Here is a 13,379-nt window from a genome sequence, read left to right on the forward strand (position 1 = left end):
AAGTGTAACAAATTGGGGGGGGGGGGGCAGAGGTGGCTCCTGGAGACACACACACACACACTCTTTTTTTTAGATGCAAAAAAAGTATTGTTCTCCTTCAGATACAATAGAGAAACTCGAAGGAAGGGAGGACACGAGAAGCATGTGTCGGAGTGAGTCCTGTTGAGAATACCAGGTAAACACTGAACTCAGTCCCTCAAGAATAAAGAATGGAGTTCGGGCTCTTTGGCCTGGGCTCTTACAGGGCAGTAGGGCCAGGTCAGAGAAGGCATTAGAAACATTAAATCTTACAAACCGGACAAGCTCCCCTCTCTCCCAGAACTCACATCCCTACAGAGGGAGCAAACACTAAATCCTAGTGGAAAATGTGAGTAAGAAAGGAACAAGTTAAAACAGCTATTTAACTGGGTATGACAGAGGATGACCCCTCTCTCTGGCCAGGTTGGTGAGATGCTCTGGGTGGGAAATAAAAAGATCCATGGGTGAGAGGGCAGCTGTGCGGAGTGGGGTGCAACAGGAAACGGTGCAGTGCCTCGGGCTATGAACCAGGTCCAGTGTGAGCCTGAGACCAGAGGGAGGGGTCAGGCACTCACAGCTCACGAAGGCCTCTGGCCTAATGGGCCAGGGCAGGACTTGCTCCCTCCTCTCTGCAGAGAAAGCTATGCCGACCCCAGGCTGAGGGGCACACGTGGGCAGCGGCTCAGGCCCTCAATCCTCACGCAGGTAGGCCTCTTGCTCTGACTCAGCCCTGTCGTCCCCATCCTGTGTTTTCTGACGGAGTTCTTCTGTCTGTGCTTCTGCCAACTTGGTTTCAGCTTTCTGGGAGAGCTGGCGCACCTCCTGCACCTGCGATTTCACCAGCTGAATGTGATTCCTGGAGGTTATACAGGCCTGATCTGCTCCTGCCAAGAGATGGGACAATTAAGCTGAGCAGGCAAACAGGGCAGGTGTGAGTGGACACAAGGAAAGCTGGGGGGTGGGACGGGGCATGGTTGTCATCTGAGCCCCTTCTGGAGCCCCTTTCTCTGTCCTCTTGCCAGCCTTTTCTCTGCACAGCACTAATGCACATTCAGGTGTGCATTTTACTACTTATTGTCAAAGTCCTGGCATATTTCTCCAGCTATAAACAGCTATCATCACTTATTAAATGCAATTCTCATAATCTTATAGCTACATAACTTAAATGTTTTATGAATTTGTTTTTACACAAATTTCTTTTTGACAAATTATCGCTAATAAAATTATCAAAGGTTTCTTCCCTCACCCTAACCTATCTTCAGTTATAACCTCCGTTGGAAGTTTAAAAGACATTTTTTAAAATGTGACCATATACATGTGGAATGCTTAGAAAAAGTTACTATAAATTTACATAATAGCACGAAGGTATTTATTGAATGTATTTTGCAATTTTGTTTAAAAACATTGTCGAGCTCCATCATTTCTTTTAGCTGCTGCTAGTATACTCCACCATACAGACAGGCATGTTTATTCTCCACAGAATGTCCGGGTGCTTTTCTAGCTTAATGCATTAACCAGAACCCTCAGCATAATGTTGTAAGGTAGTGGTTAATAGCAGGCAGCCATCTCTTATTTCTGACCTCGATGGAAATGCTTCTCATATGTCACCATTAAGTAGGATCAACCTTTTTATCATTTAAGGAAGTTCTCTCTAGTCATAATTGTACTTAGATTTAAATCACAAATGGGCACTACATTTTATTGAAGGCCTTTGGGACTTCAATGTTGATAGGATTACACGAGTGGCTTTTCACTGTAGATAATCTCTGATAGTTTTTTCCCAATGCTGAATTATCACTGTATTTTGAGGATAAATGGCTATATGTAATTTACATCTAGATTGGTGGTACTGAACTATATTTTTGTTTTGGTGCTGGCCTAGTTCAGCTGGTGAAATCGCAGGTGCAGGAGGTGCGCCAGCTCTCCCAGATTGTGTCTGGGATCACAATCAGGAGGCTTTTTATCACTTTCTATAACATAGGAATTGTATTTCTTTTTTTAAAATTGTTTTTCCTTTATTGATTTGAGGGAAAGGGAGAAACATTGATGAGAGAACATCGACTGGCCACATCCTACATTCCCCCCGTGGGGATCGGGCCCACAATCTGGGCACGTGTCCTGACTGGGAATCAAACCAGCAACCTCTTCTTGGTGCATGGGTTGATGCTCAACCACTAAGCAACACCGGCTGGGCTGTAATAGTCCTTTCTGATGTTACTTTTACTCTCTGAAAAGTCGTTTGTGCCAAATCTTATTTTAAAATACTTTTCTTTTTTTTTTATCCTCACCCGAGGACATTTTTCCATTTTTTGTTCAGATAGAGAGGGAGGGATAGAGAGGGAGGGAGAGAGGGAGGGAGAGAGGGAGAGAAACATCGACGTGAAGGGACACATCGAGTGGCTGCCACCCGCACGACCAACCAGGGCCGGGGACAAACTGCAACCGAGTTACATGCCCTTAGCGGGAACCGAACCCGGGTCTCTCTGTACCGCAGGCTGACGCTCCAACCGCTGAGCCAAACCGGCCAGGGCTAAAATACTTTTCAAGGAACCAAATTTTACCTTTTTGACTGTTTCTTTTTTTTTTTTTTTAATGGATAATATTTATTTTTTAAAAAGTCCAGGGATGGCCTATATCAGTAAGACTGTTTCTTTTTAATCTTATACCTTTTATTTCTTTTATTACACTGTCTGAATTTATTTTGCTCTTTCTCTAAGTTCTGTGTTAAAAGTAACTTGGTGCTTCTTGTACAGTGAGCATTACCTGTTGTTCATGGCTGCGGTTCTTTGTATTTATGACATATGCCTTTAAAGAGGTCACTTTCTCTTTAAAGCCACTTTGCCTACAACTTCCTATACTGCATCTGTCACTGCAGTTGTAAACATTTTTAAATTCCCATCTTGATTTTTGGTGGGGAAAGGGTGAAGGAATTTGCTGAGTCTGTCACCTGGCACAAAGTCAGTTCTTGTACGTGTTGTTGGTGTTTCAAAAGAATATGAGCGGGCAAGCAAAATTTTATTTTCAGTGTATATAATTGGTTAAGCTTTAAAAAATCATTCTGTGCCAACCTTTTTATTTTTTTTTATTTTATCTTCACCCAAGGACATTTTTCCATTTTTTGTTCAGATGGGTGGGGGTGGGGGACATTGACGTGAAAGGGACACATTGAGTGGCTGCCTCCCGCATGACCCAACCAGGGCCGGGGACAAACTGCAACCGAGATACGTGTCCTTAGTGGGAACCGAACCTGGGACTCTCTGGACCGCAGGCCAACACACTAACCAATGAGCCAAACCAGCCAGGGCATGTGCCAGCCTTTTTAGCTTTAATTTTTTTTTGGTCTTGACCAATGAGTCTGACAGGTGTATAAAGCTCAATTTCTCCCTCCAGAAGTCTGTTTTTGCCTTACTAGGTAACATATCTCATAGTTGATATCGTCTCGAATTGTTCTGTCCTTTTCAATGCTGTCTTGAATCCTTTTTCTGATTCTGACATGGTTCTGCCAGCTTTTTGGGGTAACTCTTTTCATTTATGGTTCAGTTTTTAAATGATTTTCAACCTTCCTATGCCTTTTTGTTCTAGGTGACTCTGTAAACAGTTGTACCTCGAATTACTTCTAATACAATCTAAAAGTATCATTTAAGCCCTGGCCGGTTTGGCTCAGTGGTTGGAGCGTTGGCCTGTGGACCAGAGAGTCCCGGGTTCGGTTCCTGCTAAGGGCACGTACCAAAAATAAATAAATAAAAATAAAAGTATCATTTAATAACAATAAATATAATCTGTTCTTATTGTGATGACTGATGTTTGATCTTGTTCCTCTATTTTACTTTGCCTTTACTAACAGGCTTGATATCTTCTCCACCTTTCCTTTGTTCCTGCCCTGTTCAGCAGTGTCTAAAGTTAAGCCAATGTCTCTCTTCTTCCCCAAATTGATTCATTTATTAAAATGAATTTATTAAAAATTTGTTTAACTCAGAACTTCTGACAGATTTTACTAAATTTTGTTCATTATTCTTGTATTTTGGTTGCTTCTAATTTTTCTTCACAGAGCAGTTTTTCAAGAAAGTATGTGTGTGTTATAGAGTCTTTGTATGGCTGAAAATACCTTTCATTCTCACGTTGTGATGACATTTGGCTGGATTTCTAGGTTATTAGGTTGTCACCTTGCATCTGGGGTTGCTGATAAGACTGATGTCAGATTATACTTCCTTTGTAGGTACATCTATATTTTTGCCATTTGATTAAGAAAAAAACAAAACGTCTGATCAGCACCTTTGTGAGCCCTTTCCATCAGCTCTGGGAAATGTGTTTTCCCTGCTGAGCCCGCCGAGGTGACGGCTCCTGGGACGTCCTGCTGCAGTGCTCAGCCAGTCTCACTGCGCCTGGACCTGCTCCCGCCTCTGGTGCCGACTGCCACATCTCTGACTCCTCATGTTCTAGTTAGCTAAGAGTTCTTTTTTGTATCATCTTTAAGATTTGGTGCTAGAGTCCCAAGTCTGATATCAGAAAATAAAAAGTGCTTAAAGGGCCAGCGCCACTTGGACTTGGGCTGCGGTGGGAGGGAAGATGCCATGGCCCTAAAAAAAAAAGTGTTTTAACATACCAGCGGGATATCACTTGTGAGCAACCCTTTTGGGACCAGTCAGGTAAAATGTTAAACTATGTTTTTTTAATTAAATGTATCTTGAGGGAAACCCCTCTGTTGAAGCCCACTGGATAGACAGTGATGTTCAAAAACCATCCTGGTGAATGATCAACTGCATTTTCTATACTGAAGCATCAAGGGGCTGAGGATGACGCAAAGGCTTAGAATCGGATCTACCTGGCTAAACTCCAGTGTGACTCAGTACCCCCGTTTCTTCACCTGTAAGAGGGGAATGATTACAATAGGTCCTACTGTAAGGGAACTGTGGAAGGTTAAATTAAAAGTGCCTATGAAATACCTGCCACAAAGCCTGAAATAGACAAACATTAGTTATAAAAAAATAAAAGTTTAAAAATGATCTGAAGGCATATTTTCCAACTGGAAGTAGTTTTATCATTTTATTATTTTTCATTTTCTAGATATCGACAACCTAGCTTCTACTGGCCTGGTCTAGAGGGGTGTAGATCTTCCCCAATGTGCAAATAAAATGTTGGTTGACATATTGGAAACGTAAGTTAGAGCCACAATGGGCTTCAGACCATCTAATCCAAATCCCTCATTTACTGCTAGAAGAGAACTCAAATGGCACCTCCATAGTGAAAACAAACCTACCGGCTTGGTACGCAGCTTCTGCCGCCATCTCTGAAAGACCAACTGCGGTCATCCACGTGGTCTCCAACCTCAAGTACTCTTGTTGCTTTGAAGTCATCTATAAATTAAACAAAGTGCTTCAGACAACATGAAGTTAAGCACATTCAAATGGACTTATTAAAATGGTAGAGAACAGTTACTGGTTAGACCCAGTGAGGTAGGAGCTATGCACAGAAATGCCTGACTCTCTGCTTACCTCAACTCTGGCTCCTATGATCACCTGCCACACTTCGTCTTCCTCCTGTGAATTCATTTTCCCCAGTAAACTTGTATATTGTCGGTACAGAGAAATTAAGGTATAAACAGCCTACAAATATAGAATAAACAAGTCTGAGTGAAATAAGTGAGGCATATGACGAAGTAGGATTAGTGAGACTCATGCCTGCAGGAGATGAAATCCCATTACAGCAACCTGGCCCTTAGGTCCTCCGCCTCACACACACTAGTGTGGGAAGTAGAAGCAATTACTCCAGGACAGTAGCTCCACTTGTCAACTTTTGTGTTTTTAAATGTTTGTTAGCAATTCAGACATAGAAAGAGAACATAGTGTAGAGGGGAACTCAGAAGATGAGAAAACAGCTGCTGAAAAATAAAAGTAAAATAAAGATATGAGAATTTTACGTGATTTTGATCATTCATCTAGTCCATTAGCTCACATCAATGGTTTTCAAACTGTCCGCACAGAAAGCCCCTGGTGCTGCTGGTGGTAGACTTTAGACCCTTTTACCTCTGACTGAACTAAATCAGCTTGGCTCCCCGTCTTATAAACTGGGCCGCTATATTTAAGATTTTTCTTTAAAAAAACCAGTGCTTTAGATCAGGCCAGAGTAAATATCTTAGGCTTTGTAGGCCCTATAGTCTGTTGCAACTATTAACTCCCAAAAGCAGCCCTATACCATATATAAATGAGGCTGGCTGTGGTCCAGTAAAATTACAAAAGCAGGCATCAGACTGGACATGATCTATGAGCCAGTTTGCTAACCATCAGTCTAGATGACCAAGACTTAACAGGGGGACACCTACCTTAGTATACTCGGTGATGGCCTCAATCAATGCGTATGTGGTCTGAGAGAGAAAGGTGGATGTGCTGTCTGTTACCAGAGACACAGCCCTCCTCATTAGTGCCTCGTTGCTAAGAGAATGAGGCTCCGGTTTCTGAAAGACAAGAATGTTTTCCCTCAACTTCAAAAGCTTGAGTCAAGAAGATCATCATAAACAGCCACGTGGAAAACAATTTTCATGCTGCAACTGCACTATGCTTCTTTGTATCAGTTGTTTCCTTTTAAGCTTTATTTTGGCTATTTAAGACAATAAATAGAAATAATTCCAGAGTACGTGTTCTACCTACTTTTATTCTTTTGTTGTTGTTAATCCTCACCCGAGGATATTTTCCCACTCATTTTTATTTTATTTTCTTTTTTATCCTCACCCGAGGACATTTTTCCATCCCTTGTACAGATAGAGTGGGAGGGAGAGAGAGAAAGGGAGAGAGAGAGAAACATCGACATGAAGAGACACATCGAGTGGCCGCCACCTGCACGACCAACCAGGGCCGGGGACAAACTTGCAACCGAAGCACGCGCCCTTAGCGGGAACCGAACCCGGGTCACTCCGGACCGCAGGCCAACGCTCCAACCGCTGAGCCAAACTGGCCAGGGCTCCCACTCATTTTTAGATAAGAATGGAAGGGAGGGAAGGAAAAGACAAACACATCGATTGGTTGCTTCCTGCACAACCCTGACTGGTGCTGGGGATCGAACCTGCAATCCAGGTACATGTCCTTGACTGGGAATCAAATCCACTACCCTTTGGTCACAGGCCGATGCTCTCATTGCTGGGCTAAACTGGCCAAGGCTTAACCAGTGATTTTAAGATGTTTTTTAATTGATTTTTTAGAGAGAGAAAAAGAAACATTGATGGGAGAAACATCAATTGGCTGCCTCCTGCACACTCCCTACTGGAGATTGAGCTGGCAACCCGGGCATGTGCCCTGACCAGGAATCGAACTGGGACCTCTCAGTCCATCCACTGAGCCACACCAGCTGGGCTTAACCAGTGATTTTAAAAAAGTAAGGTTCCTGCTCTGGCTGGTTTGGCTCAGCAGTTAGAGCGTCGGCCCGTGGATCAGGGAGTAGCGGGTTCGATTCCAGTCAAGGGCACATACCTTGGTTGCAATTCATCCCTGGCCCTGGTTGGGGTTGTGCAGGAGACAAGTGTCGAAGTGTCCCTTTCATGTCGATGTTTCTTTCTCTTTCTCTCTCTCTCTCCCCCCTCCCTCCTACTCTGTCTGAAAATTAAAAAAAAAAAAAAAAAAAGGTACCACTTTCATATCAACTGTGTACTTGACAGTTCCACCTAGATGTCTCCTATACATGTCAGGCTGTCATTTCCAAAACTGAACTCCTGATTTCTTCCTCCCCAAACCTATTCCTCTCCATCCCAGTAAATGGCAACTCTATTCTTTCAGTTACTTAGACTATTTACTTATTTATTTATTTTCTTTGATTAATTTTGAGAGAGAGAGGAAGGGAGAGGGAGAGACAGAGACAGAAACATCGATGAAAGAGAACATCAACTGGCCTCCTCCTACACAGCCCCTCACTGGGGATGGGCCCACAACCTGGGCATGTGCCCTGACCGGGAATCGAACTGGCGACCTCTTGGCGCATGGGCCGATGCTCAACCAGTGAGCCACACCGGCCGGGCGGTTGCTTAGACCTTTTAAAAGCACTGGAATCCACACCTAGCCTATCAGCAACCTCTGCTGACCGCATGTGGCCCTCTTCTCCCCACCTCCATTGCTGACTAGACCAAGCACACTATCATCTCACACCTGGACTCCTCTTGGTCTTCCTAGTTCCACATGTACCTTAAAAAAGTTAAGTTCACAGATGACATTATACTATATATGGAAAACCCTAAAGACCCCACCAAAAAACGATTAGAACTAATAAATAAATTCAGTGATGTTGCAGGATACAGAATCTATTATATACAGAAATCTGTAGCATTTCTATACACCAATAACAAATGTTCAGAAGAAAGTAAGAAAAAAATACATTCACAACTGCATAGTAAGTATAAGATACCTAGGAATAAATTTAACCAAAGAGGTGAAAGTCCTGTACTCTGAAAACTGTGAGACATTGAAGAAAGAAACTGAACAAGATACAAATAAATGGAAGGATATACCTTGTTCATGGACTAGAAAGACTAATAATGTTATAATGTCTTTACTACTTACAGTGACATACAAATTCAATGCAACTCTAATAAAATACCAATGGCATTCTTCTCAGAATTAGACCACCTAATCCTAAAATTGATATGGAACAACAAAAGACCCCAAATAACCAAAGAAATCTTGAAAAAAAACAAAGTGGGAGGAGATATCATACTCCCTTATATCAAACTATACTATAAAGCTACAATAATCACACAGTACGGTACTGGCATAAAAAAAAAAAGACAGAACAATGGAACAGAAAAGAAAGCCCAGAAATAAATCTTCACTTATATGGTCAATCAATCTATGATAAAGAAGATAAGGATATATAATGGGGTAAAGACAGTCTCTTCAGTAAGTGGTATTGGCAAAACTGGACAGATACCTGCAAAATAAAAATAAAAATGGACCATTCTTACACCATATACAAAAATAAACCCAAAACAGATTAAAAACTTAAATGTTAGACTCAACCATTAAACTCCTAGAAGAAAAAAAAACACAGGCAGTGAATTCTGCTCTTAGCAATGTCTTTTTGGATATATTTCCTCAAACAAAAGAAAAAATAAATGGAACCGTTACCAAACTAAAAAGTTTTGCACAGTAAAAGAAACCATCAATAAAACAAAAGACCTACTGAATGAGAGAAAATATTCACAAATGATACACCTAATAAGGGGTTAATATGTAAAGAACTCATACAACTTAACACCAAAAAAAAAAAAAAAAAATCTGATTAACATATGTCAGAACCTGAACATTTTCCCAAGAGGACTTACAGATAGCAACCACACATGAAAAGATGCTCAACATCACTAATCATCACAGAAATGCAAATTAAAACCACACCGAGTTATCGCCTTATAACTGTCAGAATGGCTATTATCAACAAATCAACAAATAACAAGAGCTGGCCAGGATGTGGAGAAAAGGGAACCCTCATGCACTGTTGAGGGGATTGTAAATCAGTGGAGCCACTATGAAAAATAGTATGGCAGTTCCTCAAAAATTTAAAAATACAGCTGCCATACAATCCAGCAATTCCACTTCTGGTTATTTATCTGAAGAAAACAAATCACTAATTAGAAAAGATACATGCACCCCAATGTTCGTGGCAGCATTATTTATTTATTTACATTTATCTTCAGATAGAGAGGGAGGAAGAGAGAGAAACATCGATGTGAGACAGACACATTGACTGGTTGCCACCCACACAACCCTAACTGGGCCAGGGACGAACCACAACCAAGGTACATGCCCTTAGCGGGAACTGAACCCAGGACTCTCTGGTCCAGGAGCTGATGCTCTAACCACTGAACCAAACCAGCCAGGGCCATGGCAACGTTATTATTTAGAATGGCCAAGATACAGAAGGAACCTAGATGTCCACTGATAGATGAATGGATCAAGAAGATGTGGTATGTATGTGTATGTATATATGCAATAAAATGGAATATCATTCAGCAATAAAAAAAAAAAAGGAAATTTTGCCATTTGCAACAACACAGATGAACCTAGAGGGTATTATGCTAAGTAAAATAAGTCAGACAGAAAATGACAGCTACTGTATGATCTCACTTATAAGTGGAATCTAAAAACAAAAAAAATAATAAACCAAACAGAAACAGACCCATAGATACAGAGAATAAGCTGATGGTTGTAAAAAAGATGAGGGGGGACGAGAATAAAAAATTAATAATAATAACTGCTGAGGTGTACAGAGCGCATGACATACCTCTATTTTCAAAAACAGAAGTTTTTTTTTATCCTCACCTGAGGACATTTTTTGATATTTTGTTCAGATAGAGTGGGAGGGAGAGAGAGAGAGAAACATCAACGTGAAAGGGACACATCGAGTGGTTGCCACCCACACGACCCAACCAGGGCTGGTGACAAACTGCAACCGAGGTACGTGCCCTTAGCAGGAACTGAACCCGGGTCTCTCCAGACCGCAGGCCTACGCTCTAACCGCTGAGCCAAACAGGCCAGGGCCAAAAACAGAAGTTTTAACAAAATTACCTCTCTTACTGAAATTGATACTGCTTATGCAGAACCCACAAGTTACTACTATTTGATAAGGCTTAAAATTTGATTCCACCATATTTGAAAGAACCAAGATGGAAAAAAGAAAAAAATATTTTCATTTAATGAATGTTTCTATTTTATATTTTTACATCTTCAGGAACAGGATCCAGTCAATTAAACAGATACAAATCTTTGCAAACTGAAGAAATAAAAATATCTAGATGGTATTTTCCAAGTAGGCTGCTAAATATGTAGAAGTCTCAATAATAAGTGTACTTCTTCCAACCATACACAACAGTCTGGGATACATGCAATGAACATGGATTGTTGTCCTTTGAAAATTTTTATTTTGAAGAAAATAAAAAAATTAAAAGTTGTATCAGATTGCAATAATCTTGTGTTAAAAGCCTCTTTGGCCTCCTTTTCTTTAAAAAAAAATTAAAAAAAATTTTTTTTCCCTTTATTGATTTTTTTAGAGAGAGAGGAAAGGAGAGGGAGATAGAAACATCAATGAGAGAACATTAATTGGTGGCCTCCTGCATGGCCCCCACTGGGGATTGGGCCCACAACCTGGGCATGTGCCCTGACCCAGAGTCCAACCGGCAACCGAGGTAGGTACCCTCTTGGTGCAGGGGTCCACGATCAACCACTGAGCCACACCGGCGGGCTCTTGGGCCTCCTTTTCAGAAAAAATCTAACACTTTACAATGGCCCACAAAGTACAGAACACAATTTGATCCTCAGCTGACTCTGTGGCCTCATTACACTCTCTCTTTTTAAAATATGTTTTTATTGATTTCAGAGAGGGAGAGTGAGAGAGAAACATGGATGGTTGCCTCCTACAATGTCCCCTTCTGGGGATCGAGCCTGGAAACCCCCACATGCACCCTGATCAGGAATCTAACCAGTGACCTCTGGGTGCTCAGAATGACATCCAAACAACTGAGCCACACCGCAGGGCTCATTACTCTCTCTTCCTAGCTCCACTCCAGCCACATTAACCTCCTTGGTGTTGACCATACACGTCAGGCACGCTCCTGCTTCTACCTCTGCACTTAAAGAGCCCCTTCTGCCTGGCAAGACTTCCCCGAGACATCACTTGGCTCCCTCTTAGATCGCTCTGATCTCTACTTTACCACTTTGCCAGAGCAGCCCTCCTCGACCACCCTATCTACAACAACACGCCTCCCTCCTAGCACTTCCTATTCGCGTACCCTATTTGTTTTCTGCACAGCACTTATCATCACCTGGCATTTTATATCTGTTGATTTTTCTCCCCTTCTTCTCTCCAGAGGGTAAGCGCTGAGAGAGCAGAAACTTTGTTTTGCTCAGTGTACAGTACACGAAAAATGCTCAATACGTTTTTGTTCAAGACTATTTTGTGGATAGTCTGTAATATACTCTAATCACTCTCTTCCCTCTTTATATAATTTGACAGCTCACACTGTCCGTACCCAAAGAGACAATCAAAACGGAAATACTGATGTCTGTCCAGCTCTGAAAAGGTGCCGGCACGGCCGAGTCCACCGTCGCGCGCGCGCGTGTGTGTGCGCGCGTGTTCTTGCGCTTCACTTTCCACTCGGGCCGCACAGCGGACCCCAGGAACACTGAGCGTCACGGCAGCACGTTACCTGTGCAATGGGAACTGCACACAGGGCTACACCGAATCCAGCGGCCACCGTTTTGTGCCATGGCCTCAGCAGCTCCGAGACACGGCGCTTCCGCAGGCTCGCCACCACAGGAACCCGCTGTCTGCACCTGGGCACAGAAGTCGAGTGTAAGCCACAACCGCCGACCTGCAGAAGCCCCTGCGACAAGCTGGGCCACGCGGGAACCCCCGAGGGGTAGGGTCGGCCGTGCGGGCCCGCGGGCCCAACGGTCCTGGAGTTCAACAGGTGCCGAGTGTGGACGCCGGCGCTTTAGAAACCTCAGGCCCAGCAACTGCTCCTGCAGGCAGGTCAGCTCTGGGCCCCGGCGAGGTGTCGCGAGTCCCCGCCAGGCGACATCGGAGCCCGCAGGCGGGGGGCGGGCCGCACGCTCCCGCGCCCTCTGCCCTCGGGGAAACTTCCTCCCGGGATTCGCTGGGCAGCGGGAACACGCGGGCAGGCCGAAGGCCGAAGGACGGGACAGCCGTCAGCGGGGAACACCCCGGCCCGGGCCCCGGCCGAGGTCGCGCGTCTCCGACCTGGGAGAGGGGCGGGACGCCGCGGCCCGCTCGGCCGGGGGAAGCGCGCCAGCCAGGCCGCGCGGCGGCTCGGCCCAGCCCTCCGTGCATCGCCTCCCACACCCCGTCCCGCCCTCCCACTCCAACGCCGCGGCACCTTAAAAAGGAGGAGACGCTCCGCGACAGCCAACTTCTCAGAGCCGCCATCCCGCGGCGGGCGGACGCCAGACGTACACGCCGGAAGTGACGTAACCGCGAGCGGGGCGGGGCGCTACCTCCACTTGAGAGGGCCTGGCCCCATGACCACGCCCCAGCCCGAGGGAGCAGTCGGGATTGGATAGGCGGGGAAGAGGGGCGGAGTCCGGGGAAACGGCTGTAACGGCAGTGCCGGGCACCAACCGCCGGAGCTTCCGCGCGGGGCGGGGCGGGCCCTGGGCCTGCGGGCGCGGGGTGGGCGGGGCGAAGCCGGCGGTCGAGGAGGGTGGCGGGTCTGCGGCCCAGGTTCGGGCGGGCCTCGAGAGGCAGGCCGAGCCGGGAGTGAGCACGGGAGGGGCGGGGAGCCGGGGCGGAGGCGCTGTCACTTCAGCACCAGGAAGTAGGTGGTCCAGCCGGCCAACAGCAGCGCTCCGATGAGCACCGTGTAGCTGAGG

General features: G+C 44.7%; 1 protein-coding gene across 2 annotated transcripts; it reads right to left on the minus strand.

Moving 5' to 3' along the window:
- Nucleotides 1-39: 39 nt before the first annotated feature.
- Nucleotides 40-12,989, minus strand: DIABLO (diablo IAP-binding mitochondrial protein). 2 transcript variants are annotated; one of them, XM_036276686.1, is made up of 6 exons: nt 12,887-12,989; nt 12,197-12,323; nt 6,338-6,469; nt 5,511-5,621; nt 5,276-5,372; nt 40-902 (listed from the first exon to the last, which is right to left on the minus strand). In XM_036276686.1, the coding sequence occupies exons 1-6, from the start codon at nt 12,934-12,936 to the stop codon at nt 709-711; spliced, it is 711 nt and encodes a 236-aa protein (XP_036132579.1). In that variant the 5' UTR covers nt 12,937-12,989; the 3' UTR covers nt 40-708. The 2 variants fall into 2 exon arrangements, with proteins under 2 accessions (XP_036132579.1, XP_036132580.1); XM_036276687.1 differs by having other exon boundaries at nt 5,511-5,555; nt 12,887-12,967.
- Between the last annotated feature and the right edge of the window lie 390 nt (nt 12,990-13,379).

This window comes from Molossus molossus, unplaced genomic scaffold, assembly GCF_014108415.1.
Source record: "Molossus molossus isolate mMolMol1 unplaced genomic scaffold, mMolMol1.p scaffold_m16_p_22, whole genome shotgun sequence".
In the NCBI taxonomy this organism is placed as follows: domain Eukaryota; kingdom Metazoa; phylum Chordata; class Mammalia; order Chiroptera; family Molossidae; genus Molossus; species Molossus molossus.